Source organism: Mus pahari, chromosome 15 (assembly GCF_900095145.1).
Source record: "Mus pahari chromosome 15, PAHARI_EIJ_v1.1, whole genome shotgun sequence".
Taxonomy (NCBI): Eukaryota; Metazoa; Chordata; class Mammalia; order Rodentia; family Muridae; genus Mus; species Mus pahari.
Genome location: NC_034604.1, coordinates 45,632,886 through 45,650,431, shown reverse-complemented (window position 1 = coordinate 45,650,431; position 17,546 = coordinate 45,632,886). Strand labels below are relative to the sequence as shown.

At 37.1% G+C, this 17,546-nt stretch overlaps 1 protein-coding gene across 2 annotated transcripts in view; it reads right to left on the bottom strand.

Annotated features, from left to right (window-relative positions):
- Prr16 (proline rich 16) overlaps positions 1 to 17,546 on the bottom strand; it is a 294,901-nt gene that overhangs the window by 101,742 nt on the left and 175,613 nt on the right. The window contains exon 2 of one of the 2 annotated variants that reach the window (XR_003845290.1): positions 7,522 to 8,425. Coding sequence is in view for 1 of the 2 variants with exons in the window: in XM_021214787.2 (XP_021070446.1) it covers positions 7,670 to 8,425 (756 nt within the window). In the remaining variant the exon portion in view is untranslated. Of the gene's footprint in view, positions 1 to 7,035; positions 8,426 to 17,546 lie in introns of those variants that run through there. The other variant, XM_021214787.2, reaches the window with a different exon arrangement.

Below are 17,546 nucleotides of genomic sequence, written 5' to 3'. Positions count from 1 at the left end.
AGAGAGAGAGAGAGAGAGAGAGAGAGAGAGAGAGAGAGAGAGAGAGAGATTTGGTGATTGTGTATATTAAACAGCCCTGAAGTTTCCAGCCTTGCTGAACCTTGATGTTGCCTCATCCATTTTTCATTTCAGCAGCAATCCCAATGAAATTACTGAAGCTTCCACCTTAGCATGTGTCGATGCAATTACAGCTGACTTCTGCTGCATTTCTCTTTCGCTTTACAACAGCATTCGACGAGTACAGTCAAGAATAAAAAGTAGCACCATTATTTTCATTTCATTTTGTTTATTTATGTGTTTTTCTGGGTGTTTATTTGTCAGGATTGAAGCATGGATCCTCATATAACAGGCACGCATCACTGAGCTCTATCCCCAGCCTCACATGTCTTCATTCCAAAACCTCTGACCTGGTTAAATGATTTGATCCAGAATGCTCTTAGGTGTTGAGAAAAAAAAAAAAGGTGACTAAAATCTATACAATCTCTTTTCAAATTTAAGTTTTATAATAACTCATGATCATTGCGAATCATATTAAAGAGGACACACGCATGCCACAATTTATATTACCAATAACATATTTCTGGAGGATGATTAGATACTTCTCTGACAATTTTATATTCATGAATATATTTGGTCTAATTAGGTTATGCATCTTTCAGAGTAAAGTGTATAGGGGCCTATTATACCAAATATTTCATTATTTATACATTTTAAGATCTTTCAAACACTGGACCACCAAACAGACAGCATACACCAGGTGATATGACGCTCCCAACACACACACACAGTAGAGGACTTTCTGGGTCTGTGTTCATTCAGAACTGATGCACCTAACCCTGGAGACTGGAGGCCCCGGGGAGTTTAGAGGTCAGGTAGGGTGGGGAGGTGGGGACATCCACGTGGAGACAGGGCAATAGGGAAGAGGTATGGGATGTGGAACAGTCAGAGGGTGGATCGGGGAGGGGGAGAATAAAATATGGAGTGTAAAAAATTAATCAATTAAAAAAAAAGCTGAATCATGTAATCCCTCCACTCAGGAATCTGAAGCAGGAGGACTGGGGCAAGTTCAAGGTCTACCTAGGTTATCTAATAAGTTCTCAGTTTCTAAACTAAGAACATTAACGCTCTAGTAAAGGAGGTTTGTAAAGGGAAATTTAGTAAGCAATTTTGAAATGTTTACTTAAAAAAAATTACAGGATGTTGAGTAGCCTCAGTCAGAATTATAATGTATTTGGGTGCTAAAATAAAATCTACATATCATCCCCCACACATGCAAAAAAACGTAAATTTCTTTTACTGAGTGTACAGCAGGACTGTTGTCAGGTATATTGATTTTCTCTTCACCAGTATTAAAATTACAAAACACCTTCAGTGTGATGCAATTAAAGCAGCATTACAGAATATAAAAAGGAGAGGAGTCTATGACTGCATAGTCAGGTTATACACACCGCAAACCCATCGGTCTTTGGAAATACCGACAGGCTTGATGGGTTCACAAGACTAGTGTTGCTAATGATGCATGCCAGTCTGACACAGGGTCTTCAGTTCCACCTACTTCGGCTGTTGCTGCTCTAGAAGATGAATTTGGATCCTCATATTCTATTTTCTAAATGACTGCTGTGGGCCTCAGAAGGCACAGATACAGGAGCAGTTATTCTCAGTCTGTGGCCATTTAATACAGTTCCTCATGTTGTGGTGATCCCCCAACCATAAAATTATTTGAACTGCTACTTCACAACTGTAATTTTCTACTGTTATGAATCATAATGTAAATGTCCTCTATGCAGAGTGTTCCTTATATTACCCCAGTGAAAGTTTTTTTTGCCCCTGAAAGGGGTCGTGTCCCACAGGCTGAGAACCACTCCATTAGAGTTATTTGCTCTATGGAAGTTTGGAGACTTAAGTATTCTTGACCTATGCAGAAATATACTACTTTTTATCAGCGTATATCACTCAGAAGCTTTCTAAGAAAGTTCTAGAAAGTAATGAATTTCAACAGACTATATATAAACAATACACAGCCAATGCTGACATTCTGGAGGTGGGAGTGAATGTGGTGTGTGGGGAAAATCTACCTGCATTAAAATTTTAGCATTTGTGCACGAGGGACTCTAACATCTTAGGGAGCAGGTTTGCAGTACCAAGGTTGACTCCTTTGTAAAATTTAAGTATTAAAATATTATGGGGACAAAAAGATGTGATGAAAGGAAAGTAATGCATACAAAGAAATTTTGAAGCAAATTCAGCATTCAGTGAACTTCTTAGAGGGTTTGGTATCATGTGTTATGCTGTCATGAACTGGCACCCATTACACACACACACACACACACACACACACACACACACACACACACACACCATTTTACTTATCTGGTCCAAAATCTCCTTTGATGTTATGAGAATTGACAGTCATTTCTTTATTGGATATTTTATTTATATATATTTTAAATGTTATCCCCTTTATCAATTTCCCCTCTCAAACCCTCTTTCCCATCCCCTACCCCTGCTTCTATGAGGGTGCTCCTCTACCCACCCACCCACTCCTACCTCACTACCCTGGCATTCCCCTACACTGTGGCATCGGGCCTTCAGAGGACTAAGGCCCTCTTCTCCCATTGACGCCCAACAAGGCCATCTTCTACTACATATGCAGCTGGAGCTATGGGTTCCTCCATCTGTACTCTTTGGTTGGCCGTTTAGTCCCTAGGTGATGGGGTAGGTCTCATTGATTGATATTGTTCTTCCTCAGGGTTTGCAAACCGCTTCAGCTCCTTTGCTTTTAATTTATGAAAAATTATATCTGTTGGCTTATAACAAAAGATTGGTGACTCTCATTAGAAAGGGATCTAACTGCACTGGTTGCTTAAAGGCTCCATTGTGAACCAGCACTATTTTTAGTTTTGGGGGTCAAAGTAAAGTAGAAGAAATTCATAAAGGAAACACTAGTGAACATGAGAGTTGTCACCATGAATATCATGGAATCAGAGTGTCTTAGGAAAAAGAATCATAATAATAGTGTTTGGATTTACAGAAAGAACATAGAGGTGATGCTGTGTTACTATACTTGAGAAATGAGGCTTGCATTATTCAGGTACTCATTCCATTTAGATGGTCACTAAATTGTCTGAAATCCCTTTTTACATCCTAGAAGATCAAACACATTAAGAATGTCTAAATATCACTAGGTGACCCTTTTCAAGCATCCAAATAACTCCTAAAAATAAAGAAAAGTTGTGCAGAGTTCAGGACTTGAAGAACAAAATTAATAATTATGTTTGGGGATGAAAAAGCTTTGGGATTCATGCCAACATAAAAATGTGCAGAAAAAGGATTTCCCCCTTAAAATAGACTGGGATGATAAATTGAAATGATCCAAATGGTAACCCACATCATCACAGCATCATAAGGGTGAAGCTAACTGCAGTGTATGCTCAACACCACCATGGGCCTTAACTGTTATGTCATGGATGTCATTACTTCAGAATTATCAAAGTTAAATGACTCTAAGTCTCTGAAATATTTACTCTGAAAACTTAATTGTAGTGTGACAGCTACACATTGACCCAAGAAAGGCCATACAATTTTATGGTGATGCCTGCTAATTGTCATAGCCCAAGCACTTTATCTAATTATGTGATATGACTTTTTAAAAACTTTATGGCTCATAAATCATTTTCTCAGTTAGAAATCGTCAGTATTTTAGCAAAGTAAATGAAGTGCAATCTTTTTGCTCTGATTTTAACAGAACATTATAGGAAAGCATGTTACCAAGAATGAATAAGGAGAAATAAAACCTAGAAGTTTGAGGACCATTATGAGCTTCAGCCACGTATAGTACACAGAAATATATCCAGGCAAGAAATGCTTCCAGACTTGATTACAAGCAATTAAGTATACAACTACTCAGAATTTGTTCACATAATGCACATGCATCAATAAACACACAAACAAAAAACAAAAGCATTAACAACAAAAATATAACCTTGAACAATATAGACAGAAATCTCTGAGTAGCATCATACACCCTATAGGTAAATGGCTCTCAACCATCCTAATACTGCACCCCTTTAATAGAGATCATGTTATAGTGACCCCCCCCAGCCATAAATTATCTTGCTGCTAATTTATAACCGTCATTTTGCTAGTGTTATGAATAATAATGTAAATATCTGATATGTAGGATATCTGATATGTGACCCCCCCCCCAGAGGAATTGTGACCTGCATGTTGAGAACCACTACCATAGGTAATCACACTAAAAGCAAATCCTGATCTGTCCAAAGAAAGCCAAAGGCGATTGTGTTCTCCTCAATGCAGTGGGGACTATGCTTCAAATCTCACTGCTTTCCTAGGTCGATTAAGCCACTTCTGCAAATGCATTCATTTCTCCCCAGCATGTTAGTAAATTAATGAGGAAGCATATAAAAATAATAACCTGCAAGATAGGAGAGTTTTATGAATTTGTATATACTTGTGTTTTTCTGAAACTATTTTAATACTTAGCTTAAGAATGATTTAAAAATAGATTAATTCCTTTATAAAATGGTTACAAGTATTGGGAGGTTAAAAAGCATTTACCTAAATTCTTGTTGTTGTTGTTGTTGTTGTTGTTGTTATTATTATATGGAATTATTATAATAGTAACATAATAGCCTTTAAAATATGAAAATACTAGTCTATATTGGAAAGACAGAAGCCATCAACACTCTGGTTTAATTAACAAAGACCATGTCAATGGAAATAAATTTTAGCACAGAGCCATGAAGGGAGGTTGTCCTAAGCAGCGTCTGCCATGCGACACACAGCGGGAATCACATCTGCAATGGAGCGCAGACATAGACTCTGTGATAGACTCTATATAAGTAAGAGTTCACAATGATTATCATAACAAGAAGCTGCTTTTACAAAAATAAGGAAAGGTTTCCATCTGTGCAAATTCCTCTTTTAGAATGAGGAATGGTATATTATGTTTCATGTGATATGGCACATTATGTTTCATGTATGTGGTATGGTATGATTCATATTAAGCAGTGGAAGTACTTCAACTTTTCAATTTTGCCAACAGTGTTGGCTGGTTACAAAAACTATTCTCCATTGTGACATTTTAATGTAAGTTTCCTAGAAAATATTATATTATATCTTAATTTCATTACATTGTTTATAGATTTCTATGGGTTCAAAGTATAGGGTCCAGTAAATGTGGTGAAATTACGAATTTTGCAAATATCATTTTGTACAGTATATTCCATATTAAAGAAAATTGAAATAACCTGGATTTAAAATACACTTAGTTTTGATACCACTTTACTGTATATTTTGGTTCACACATAAATTATTATATGTTTTATAAAAGATATATAAATTATAAGTCAATGACCATGAAATTTTCATTTGAAATTTGACTTGATGTTTTAGTTATTTTCTTATAAATATTTTGATGTTGAGACAAATGTAGTCACTGATTAAACAGAAAAAATTGTCCTTTTATGAGGAAACTTGGCCTATATTTTTAAAAGAGAGATAGATTTGGATCTCTAAGTAATTTTCCCTAGATATATAAGCCAATGTATTATCCAAGAAATTTTAAAAATTTAGTTCATTCAGTTTTACTTCAAGAAAATTGTCTGTTTTCTGAACCATTTGTGATACTTTGAGACACAATGTGGTCCCCAGACATCAGCATGGATCAAAATCTGAATCTATATGGTACTTTTTAGATCTTAGTATCTGGCTGAAAAAAGAAAGATGAACTAAAGAAAAAAAAATAAAATTCAATCATCTAGCACTAGGTTGGAGTATAAAAGGCACTAATACATTAAATCTAAAAGGGTTACTTTGCTGCAGTAATTTTTATTTCCATAAAATGCATGGAGTAAAAGGCTGAGAACACATAATTTTAGTATTCAACAATTCAATCATTTATTTTCCTGGGTGGTATCACTTAAATACACTCATCATACAGTTAATAAATACTAGATTATGGCCTTTATTCATTACGGTCTTATATCTTTCCAAAATATTGAATCATTAAGCTTACATTTCCCTCATGTACAACACAGAAAGATAAAATAGCACACCGAGCAAATTTTTAACAGGACATTCTCTGTCTCTCATTCATTTTGTTCATTCATTTAAATAATAAATGCTATGTTTTTTTGTATAGTCTTTCCCAAAATACATTATCGTATCTTAATATAGAAAGCTGTTTCAAAGAGTATTCATAAGACTAAATCATAAGACTATCTTTCTTTAGCAGCAAAATTTAAAAATTTAAAATTAAAAGGATCAAACTTGAAAAGGTCACCCATGGTCTCAAGTTACACTGTATACTAATTCCCACTGAGAGTTGCTCTCCACTATTCCCTCCTAAAAGATTCTTGCCTCTCTCCCTTCCAGGCACTTTACCTCACACTAGTTTTTGAGAGATAAATAATTTTTATCTCCACGGCAAAAAAAAAAAAAAAAAAAAATCACATCAGTCCAAATCAGTGCATCGAGGATCTGACTGATCTATCTGTTGGTTAAGTTTCTTAAGTTGGAAAATATTACTCAGGAGAAAGACTTGGGTTTGAAGGTAGAGAGAAGAGATTCTCATATGGGACATCAAAAACTCCTGACACCCTTCAACGTAGAAGAGAAAAAGGGAAAGGCCATTGCTGAACATACCCTGTGACTAGAGATACCTCCAACTTCCTTCCTATAAATCTGTGTTCTTTCAGGGAATTGGAGTTTGCTCTGGTATACAGAAGGCAAAACTTCCAACCTTCCAATGGACTTATCTACAGTGAGTCCTGTGAGGAGGCGTGACATCAAAGGCTTTCATCGGCTGATTCTAGAAGTACCGTAATGGAGGTGTATAACAAGAAACTGTTGTAAGAATATACTTACCGAATGGGTTGTGATATTTACTCTACGACTGTGACATCCAGTCAGTGTCACCTTATTCAAACGCTTGGGGACTGGCTTTCCATTCCAGTGAATGTGAACAGGGAGTTAAAAGTAACTTCTACTTCATTTTAATCCTCAGGAACATTAGGCTTTCTCATTATTTACTATTATTTATTGACATATTTCCAAAGCTCAAAATATTTTATTATACATATAGTTGAACACACGATTCAAATTGTATAGTATAGAAAATAAACTTTTTGGTAGTGTCCTCAGCATTTCATGATGCAAAACTATTGACAAACATCTTTAGAAAAATAATAAAATAGTCCTTCGGTATTAAAATTCTTATTAAAAAGCATTAGATCAAAGGGAGGATCATGACATCATCAATGCATAGATGAGATAGGCATGAATGGAATGAGTTGCCCTGGCTTTATCAACACATCAAAATATCTGACATCCCAGCTCTTATAATAAATCAAAAGACTTGGAATCTGAAGGTCACAGTTTGTCTTAGGTCAATTACAAAAATAAAATGCATTCATACTTGCTCAATTTTCTGCAGTTTCTGATGATGGAACATAGAAAACAATGTACGTCCAGGACAGAAGCATCACTCTGCATACTTACCACGTGATTTTTATGCCACTTTGTTGAATGCAGATTAATATATTTGGGCTTTTTATTGCTTGAGTAGAAAGTGCTCATTACTTATTATTTTACGTTTATCATATAGAAAATTAAAAAACAAACAGAACGTTTTCTTAAATGGCAGATATCACACTGTGGTAGTGGTGGATTTTCTCAGGATGGTCTTCTGTGGTTTTGGTGCAGCGGGAGGAGGCACGGTTGCAGGTGTGGGAGGGGGGAAACTGTTACTGTGGCTTATTCCCAGTCCCCCATTTTCTAAAGGGAAAGTGGGGAGATGAGGTGGAGGAGGGAGCAGAGGTCCTTGGTGAGGAATCTTTCCAGGTGGATGGACTGGTTCACTGTGTAAATGAACCTCCCTATTCTTTATGTTATACCGGGTCTCACAGTCAGGACAATAGCCATGGTATTGTACTTTTTCATTGAACCGAACTCGTTCTCGAGGCCCTGCCTGAGGACTCCTGTCCTTTTCAGGTCTGTGCATCAGAGACTGCAACGGAGCCTTGTCCAAGTTACTGTTGGGTATGCAGCAGATGTCTCCATTTGGAATTTTGTTGGGTCTACCCAGTAATCCTCCATTCCGTAGAAGGGTGCCATTGGTCTTTACAGGGTTGGCAGTTGGCACCACTCTCTGAGGCTCTTCACATCTGACGGGTGTCAACCTTGGAGGAGGCGGTGGAGGGTTTGGCTTTCTCAGGACAGTCAGGATAGCAGACGGGTGTGCTGGAGGTTTGATGAGCGGGGCGTTGGCCTGTTCTTTGATCTTCTCTATGCTGGAGGCTGTTGTCCCACTGGAGCTGCTGTTCAGAGTGTCTGTTTTGGAGCTGTCGGTCATCTCATCCTCCAGCTGTAGGTCAGAGGTCAGGGTGTCAATCTGGTCAACCACCTGGTGGAAAGGACAAGGTAATTGTGTTGAAGATCAACCAGAAGTAAAATACAAGTAAAAGCAAACCTTTTTTGGTCAGCTTTGAGCTTTTACAGAAGCCCTGACTGATCCTGAACTGGTAACTCCATTGCTCCCTCAAGATTTTAGTCAGTTAATGTGGACATGGTGAACATTGCATGTTTGGTATCATAATCCCACAAGCCTAGACCTAATATGCTATTCATTCTATTTGGCTTTGTGATTACTACCAGAGGTAGGATTCATATGCAGTAGCTAACTAGCTAGCTAGCTAGATAGACAGATAGATGATAGATAGAGCCAATGTTTAAAAATAAAAGAGCAAAACCAGATATGCTTAGCATTGAGAAAGTTACAAAGCATCATTCCCATGCTGAAAAATAATATGAACAACTTGAATAATGGCTATACTTTTAATGGCCTCTGTAGTGGTTTGAATGAAAGTAGCTCCCATGGGCCCATTGTGAATGGCACCATTAGGAGATTCGGCCTTGTTGAAGTAGGTGTGGCTCTATTGAAGGAAGTGTGTAGCTAATTGTGGGCTTTGAGGTCTCAGCTGCACAAGCCAGGTCTAGTGTCTCTCTCACTCTCTCTTCCTGATGCCTATGAATTTGGATGTACTCTTAGCTAGCTCTCCCACACCATGTCTGCCTGTTTGCCTCCTGGCTTCCTGCCATGATATTAATGGACTAAAGCTTTGTACTATAAGCCAGCCCCAATTAAATGTTTCCTTATTAGAGATGCTGTGGTCATGATGTCTTTTCACATCAATAGAAATCCTAAGTAAGGCATCCTTCCCCCAGCAAGAAATCAAACATTCGCTAAAAATATTTTGTGCTTTTTCTGATATGTTTTTGTTACTCTATCCTGAAGTTCTTGAGTATGATCTTTGTTTACATCAAAGATTTGTTTCCATTCAAAAGGTTCTACCATGAAACTATACTTATAAGTCTAAAAAAAATGTCCTCCAGATCCTTAACTCTAAATATTTTCTCTTTTGTTTTTCTTTTAACTATGTCGTTTAGACCTTAATAATGAAAATTTAAATTCTCATTATTGGAAACTTATTTCCTAACACAGAACATTTTTACACAGTAATATTTCTTCAGGAAATGATCCCCCACCAACTCAATAGCCACAAATCTTAAAAAAAAAAAAAAAAAAAAACCTTAGTTCAGGAGTCAACCTTTATTTAGGAGCTTCTACTCCTCTTGTAATATTGTATCAATTTAATTTATTAAGTTGTCAACCAAAAGCTTTTTTTTATTCAAAGTATTTACATAATTTTGAATTATATTTTGAATAGCAATATAAGTATTAAAATACTATTTTTTTCATGTAGATCCTGCCTAGTGTCAATGACCAAGGGGTATTTGACTGTTTTCCCCTATAGAATTATAAAGAGTAATAGCACATATGGGGCTCAGGAAACATTTATTAATAAATGCATTGAAGAGAGTTTAGGTCTGATGTGAGTGAAAGCATTCTCCCCCTCAGATAGACACATGACATGTTTTTAGAACTTGCTCAATAATTCTAGAAGAAACTTACTTGTGAAGGAGCATATGATTACAGAAACATTCTCTAGTTCTTAGTCACACATGTAGCAATTGCTGTTATGAGATTGCTAATAGATGCACGAAGTTAGAAATCAACTTGGCTCAGTGAGGCTGGGCTCTATGTCCCCTGTGGGGGTAGGAGTGTGGGGGTAATTTAGTCTGTTAAGTTTCTACAGCAATGAAAACAAAAGCCTCATCTATTATGAAAAATGTGAAGCTGATGAAAAATTACCGCCTCAAGCTTTACGTTGTGATAATTCCTGGCTGCTCTCTGTCTCTGCATTCTCATTTCCTGCATGATTGTTAATGCAGATAAGAAAATGCAGAAACTAACACTGTTTCAACAGAGCATGGTACCTAGCAGAACCGCCTGTCATTAACACGGACTTAGAGACCATAGACTACGAATAGTAAAAGTGTGACTTCCAAGTGATCAACAGCATGTTAGATGTTACAAGGGGTCTGAGACTGTCTGAGATAGGCTGGGTGTAGCCTTCCTGAGACTTCAGACAGATCTAATTGGCAGGAGAGCAATGATTAAAGCATGCTTTCAGAAAGAGTCTGAAAAAGATCCTCTGATAAAGAGCACTGAGTAGGGGAACTCTAATGGAGACCTCACATGGTTCAAGGGCACCATGAGACAAGAGGTGGAGAGTTAGCTAGCAGCTCCATTGCTGAGAGTTTTGCAATAAACTGGCACATGTTTCAAAATCAGTGCTAATATATATTTTTATAACAGAAGTACATTCTAGCAAAATTACATAGTTTCAAACAGAAAATATAAATCCTTTCTTAATATACAACAGTGAAACTATAGGACAAAAACAAAAACAAAAACAACAACAACAAAAAATTTTACGGGAAACAGAAAGGCATCAAGTATTATAGACTATAGAATTAAGCAATTATAACATGAAAGGACTATTTTGGGAGTACAAGAGCCCCAGTAACAGAGAACGGGGGATTAAGAGACAGTAATAAAGAGTAATTATTACCATCTATTTTTATTTCACTTTATTATTATTTTTAGTCCCAATTTGGGGGATAGGTGTGCTTCGCTATCCTCAGATCTATATGGATATATTGCAGACATGTCTTCCTCCTTCAACTTCCTTAAAGCCTCGGGCTATGTTCATATCTGTCAACCTGGATTCACAGACAGGAGCTTAGCATACCTGTCCTCTGAGAGTCTCAACCCCTCAAGTGTCAGAAACAGATGCAGAGACCCACAGCCAAATATTAGAAGGAACTCAGGAAGTCTTGTGGACAATTTGGGCGAGGGAATGGGGAATCCAGAGGGAATAGGGACTCCACAAGATGACCAACAGAATTGAGTAACCTGGAGCTGTGGGGGTTCACTGAGACTGAACCACCTACCAAGTGTATACAAGGGCTGAAACTATCCCCCCTCCGCACATAGGTAGCAGACGTGCAATTTGGCCTTATGTAGGTCCCACAACAACTGGAGTGGGAGCTTACCCTTACTGTTGCCTGCCTATGGATTCTGCTCACCTAACAGGGCTGTCTTGTCTGGCTTTAGTGGGAGGGCTGTAATAACCTGAGGTGACAGGGTGGGTTGGTTCCCCTGGAGGGACCACCCAATTCTCAGAGATGAATAGGAAAAGAAGTGGGGAGGATTGGGGTGCTGTAATCAACAGTCAAGTGAATTAATAAACAAACTGGAAAAAAAGGAAAGGGGGTGAGAAAATATGCAATAAAATATGTTTCAAAATATAGTTCTGAAATCTATTTTATAGGTAGACATCTGATATTTACACAAATTATAAATACCTCAAGACAATTAGAAATGCATACCATACTGAATGCAAACAATTAGAATTTTTTATAGTTTAATTTTGTGTTACACTGAGAGTAGTGGATCTTACTCTTAAATAAAGAGTGGGGGATTACACACTAAGACAAGGCTGGTGATACATACAAAGAACATACTCAAGTCCTTCATAAAGAAATAAACATTGTGGCTTCATACATCTTAGGTAAATAGATAAATGAAACAATTCAAACGCTAAATCTTTCATAAAGAAAGAAACACCATAGCCTCAACACAAACAAACAACCAAACAAGCAAACAATAAATAAATAAATAAATAAATAAATAAATAAATAAATGAAAAAATTCCCAGTCATATCAATGTAAAAAAAAATGGGTGAGGAAAGCTTAGAACTGAGTAATTTCCATAAAGATGCAAACCTAATTTTTCAGACTATAAAAACCCTTGATCTTAATAGAAATTGAAGAAATATATACTAAAGAAAGATGATATAAAATTTAATGTCATGGAAGATACAATTAATAATGTAAATTGTTGGTTGTGATTTGAGTAAGTGGGAAATTTGTACATTGCTAACACAGATATAAAATCAGTGTACAAAACTGTTGTCAATATCATAGAAACTAAGTAATCTGCAGATCTTTGGTATACCTCTTTTATGAACAAACTCCAGCCTACTCCAGTGAAACTAACAGATGTTAATAGGTATAGAAACCCATACAATTTTCCTGCAATGTTTTGTTTATTTCTATAGACTTGTTATAATTCAAAATATATACATAAGCAAATAAATATATAAGTGAAATAGTAGACATAACCTAAATACCCATTAGTAAGTGACTGATTAAATAAACAGAGGATAATAAATGGATTCACTAAGCAAAGCTAGCAAGACTGAAGAAAAAAGTTTCTCTTTGTAAAACTAGTGAACAAGGTGAGTCAGGTCAGCAAAGAAAATACTACATGATAAGAAACAGAGAGTAACCTATGAGAAGAATATAAAAGTGATAGAAATGTTTGAGAAATATAGCTCAGTTGGTAATGTACTTCTCGCACAAGCATTATGCTCCAAGTTCAATCTCTTAGTGACCCATCCACATACAAAACTCTGGCCACCCAGTCTAGCTGAATTATTTGATACACTGTCTCAAGGAGTAAGATAAAGAATTATTGAGAAGACACCTGGCATTAACCTTTGGCTTCCACACCCACATATGTGCATACATACATAATCATGAATGCACACACTAACACCCAAGTGATGGGAAATCTAAACAGTGTTGAGAATCCCAAAGGTAGCATGATGTCCTCCCATGAGTTAACATCAGAACAAATAATGTTGTTAGAATACCCATACTATAAAAAGACTTACTGCAGATTTAAATCAACCTCTCATATAATTATCAATAACACTGTTCACAGATCTAGAAAAAAAAAAAGTCCTGTAATTCAATGAAAAATAAACTCAGATTATCTAAGGCAATGCTGAGCAAAAGGAAGAGTGTTGAATGTACAAAACACCTTAGGTCAAACTAAACTACAGAACTGTGGCAAAACATACAGTTGAAAATTGTGCCAAAGCAGACACAGAAACAACTAGAGTTGGATTAAGTACCCAGAAAATAAATCTGCATATTTGTTCTTTGGCAAAATTTCCAAAACCATAATCATAATAGAAATACCAAGTCTTCATGAAATTGGTGTTAGGAAAACCGAGTATTAACATGTAGAGAATTAAAAGAAGACCTTATGTCCCTCCCTCCATAAAAATCAACTCAAAATAAATTATAGAGCTTAATATGGCCAGATGCTCTGAACATGGTGGTGGTACACACAGGAGAAACACATTAAGGGATTTATACAAGCAATGACTTTTTAATAAGAGTCTAAAAGCTCAGGAAATTAAATTAATAATTGACATGGGATCACATCCAGTTTACAGAACTTCTGTGTAGAAAAACATGGCAATACCACTCAACGGGGTTGAGAGGCAGTGTATATAATGGAAGTTATATAACCAGGTATTCATTCAACAAAGAACTGAAAGGTAAAATATAAAAAGAAAAAGAAATAATAAAAATCAAGTAATCTAACCAAAGGTAGAAAATAATCAGAAAAGATACTTCTCAAAGAAGCACAGACAATAAAAACACAAAAAGGCACTGAGAAATGAAACTCTAAACTATACTAAGATTCTGTCTCATTCCACTCAGAGTGGTTATTGTTGAAAACTCCAAACTAACCAACAAACAAGTAGATAAATGGCAGAGCTTCCCTCTGATATGAGTATCGATGTTAGGAGAGATTGTTCTCCAGATAATACTAGTACACAGTAACTATCAACTACAGTCTCTAACTCCTGACAAATGCAAGCAGAAACTTCTTCCTATACAGATCTCCAACAGAGATTGGCTAACTGGCCTCCTTCTTCTTCAAAGTTATGCAGTAAACCTGCCTCCTAGCACAGCAATATTTAAGAAGTTCACTACTTTGCTCAGTAGTATATAATAAATAGCCTGGCAGTCAGGACGATAGCAAGTCTCCATCAGAGCACATAGTACATCCATTCCCAGCTATTTGCTATGTGTATCTCCCCTTTCTTCATTCCCTTGTTGTCTGACCCAGGTCAAGTTCAAAGCTCTGCAAAGCATGGCAGTAGGCACTGACAGCAAAGCCTACATAAAAGTACCATATCAAGGTGACTGAATCACAGACTATTGGATGATGGATGGGTTTCTTTAAAAATGTAAAATTAGTAGAATTGAATGGACAATAAGAACAACATGCAGAAAACTGTTGGATATAATAATTGTCTGAGACAAAATTTTATAACTAGAAATTCTATATTTTTAAAATAAATCTAAACAATAGTTATATAATATACTTCAATGTCTTAGAGAAACAATAATAATATGTAGACACATAAAAATATCAGGGAACAAGTTAATGAAATATATTCAAAGGTAGGCTCAAAGAAGCAAGAAAGTGGCTCTTACAAAAGAAATCAAGACAGAAAATTTAGTTAGATCAACTACAAGACAATGAGAAAAGACTCAAATTAGTAGTAACATTGGGAGTCGGTAGACATACCAAAAACACTAGTGAGATTCAAAGGATCAGTGGGATCTATGTGTGGAAAATCTACAGTCCAATAAATTATAAAATTTAGAAGAAAATGATATATCAAAATTTAGCCATATCAAAACTAAACAAAAAATGAAGATTATAATGCATCACATGCATAGATTCCAGACCTCTTGATAATTTCAACAAATGGCAATAGTCACAGAACAACATGTGGCATCATATGTCATACAATTCTGAAGAAACTAGGAGCATAAACTCATCACTCAAATAGTATGGGAAGTCTACAGCCAACACTATACAACTAGGGGAATGCCTTTGCTACATCTACTCCAGTATTGACTCGCGTGACGGGCCTAGAAACCTGGGCGCAGTCCTGAGGCAAAAGGTTCATGAAAATGTAGTCTCCTGGAACCATGGCATCCTGGAAAACGAAGGCTACAAACTTGTCCTTGCGAATGGATCTGTGTGCTTTCTTTCAATACTGTTTTATTATAGGTGCCTCCAAGCAAGGACTTGGCAAATACCTAAGCAAAATTGAACTTTGCTTCCTGGCTTTCACCAATGCCCTAGGTAGTTCTTGAGCTGACCCTGGGCTTGGAATTCAGTAAGAATGTTACCTATTCGGTAATATTCAGAACGCCTCCAATATTGTAAGAGATAGTGAAAGAAACCAGGCATTAACTATCTACTACATAGAGTTAGAAATCTCAGGGCAAGCTTAGCAAAGCAAGTTTAGAATTCTTATTATAGTTATGTATGGCAAACTTCATCACTTATTAGTAGAAAGTCCCCCCACACAATCACTTAGAATAAAAGCCTCACTTAGAATAAAGCCAAGCCAATCACATATACAGGATTTTTTTTTTATTTTCTTTATTTACATTTCAAATGCTATCCCGAAAGTTCCCTATACCTCACCCCGCCCCTGTTCCCCTACCCACCCACTCCCACTACTTGGCCCTGGCCTTCCCCTGTGCTGGGTCATACAAAGTTTACAAGACCAAGGGGCCTCTCTTCCCAATGATGGCTGATTAGGCCATCTTCTGCTACATATGCAGCTAGAGACATGAGCTCAGGGGGTACTGGTTAGTTCATATTGTTGTTGCACCTACAGGGTTGCAGCCCCCTACAAATCCTTGGGTACTTTCTCTAGCTTCTCCATTGGGGGCCCTGTGTTCCATCCAATAGCTGACTGTGAGCATCCACTTCTGTGTTTGCCAGGCACTGGCATAGCCTCATAAGAAGCCGCTGTATCAGGGTCCCTTCAGTAGAATCTTGCTGGCATGTGCATTAGTATCTGGGTTTGGTGGCTGATGATGGGATGGATTCCTGGATGGGGTAGTCTCTGCATAGTCCATCCTTTCATCTTAGCTCTAAATTTTGTCTCTGTACCTATATCCTTTCATGGATATTTTCTTCCTTATTCTAAGGAGGGATGAAGTATCCACACAATGGTCATCCTTCTTGGTTTTCCTGTGTTTTGCAAAAATGTATCTTGGGTATTCTAAGTTTCTGGGCTAATATCTGCTTATCAGTGAGTGCATATCTAGTGACTTCTTTTGTGATTGGGTTACCTCACTAAGGATGATATCCTCCAGATACATCCATTTGCCCAAGAACTTCATAAATTCATTGTTTTTAATAGCTGAGTAATACTCCATTGTGTAAATGTACCACAGTTTCTGTGTCCATGTCTCTTTTGAGGGACATCTGGGTTCTTTCCAGCTTCTGGCTATTATAAATAAGGCTGCTATGAACATAGTGGAGCATGTGTCCTTATTACCAGTTGGAAGATCTTCTGGCTTGTGCTGTAAAATCAAGAATTGACAAATGGGACCTCATAAAATTGCAAAGCTTCTGTAAGGCAAAACACACTGTCAACAAGACAAAAAGGCCACCAACAGAATGGGAAAGGATTTTTACCAATCCTAAATCTGATTGAGGACTCCATCATATACAAAGAGCTCAAGAAGCTGGACTCCAGAAATTCAAATAACCCCATTAAATAATGTGGTACAGAGCTATACAAAGAATTCTCAACCGAGGAATGCCGAATGGCTGAGAAACACCTGAAAAACTTTTCAACATCCTTAGTCACCAGGGGAATGCAAATCAAAACAACCCTGAGATTCCATCTCACACCAGTCTAAATGTCTAAGATTAAAAATTCAGGTGACATCAGATGCTGGCGAGGTTGTGGAGAAAGAGGAACACTCCTCCATTGCTGGTGGGATTGAAAGCTTATACAACCACTCTGGAAATCAGTCTGGCGGTTCCTCAGAAAATTGGACATAGTACTACCGGAGGACCCAGCAATACCTCTTCTGGGCATATACAGGAATTTACAATGGTTTAGGAAGGAAATCTGGCTGTGGTTTAAGGAGGAACTAGAGTATTGCATTATTCATGAGAAGGTTCCTAGAGCAGAACTCCCTAATTAGAACCACAACTTGGTCATGAAAGCCCTTGCCCCAGAAGTGTAAAGACCTCACACCTGGCTTCTAAGAATATGTCTGTTCTTAGATAGAGCTGACTTTGTCTCAGTTGTTTTATTGCCCAGTTCCTGCCAGTCTTCATGTTTGCATTCCTCTGTTTTGTGTAAGAGTCATTAAGCATCCGGTAATCTTGTTGTACCTTGCAGATATGTCACCTAACTTCCCTATT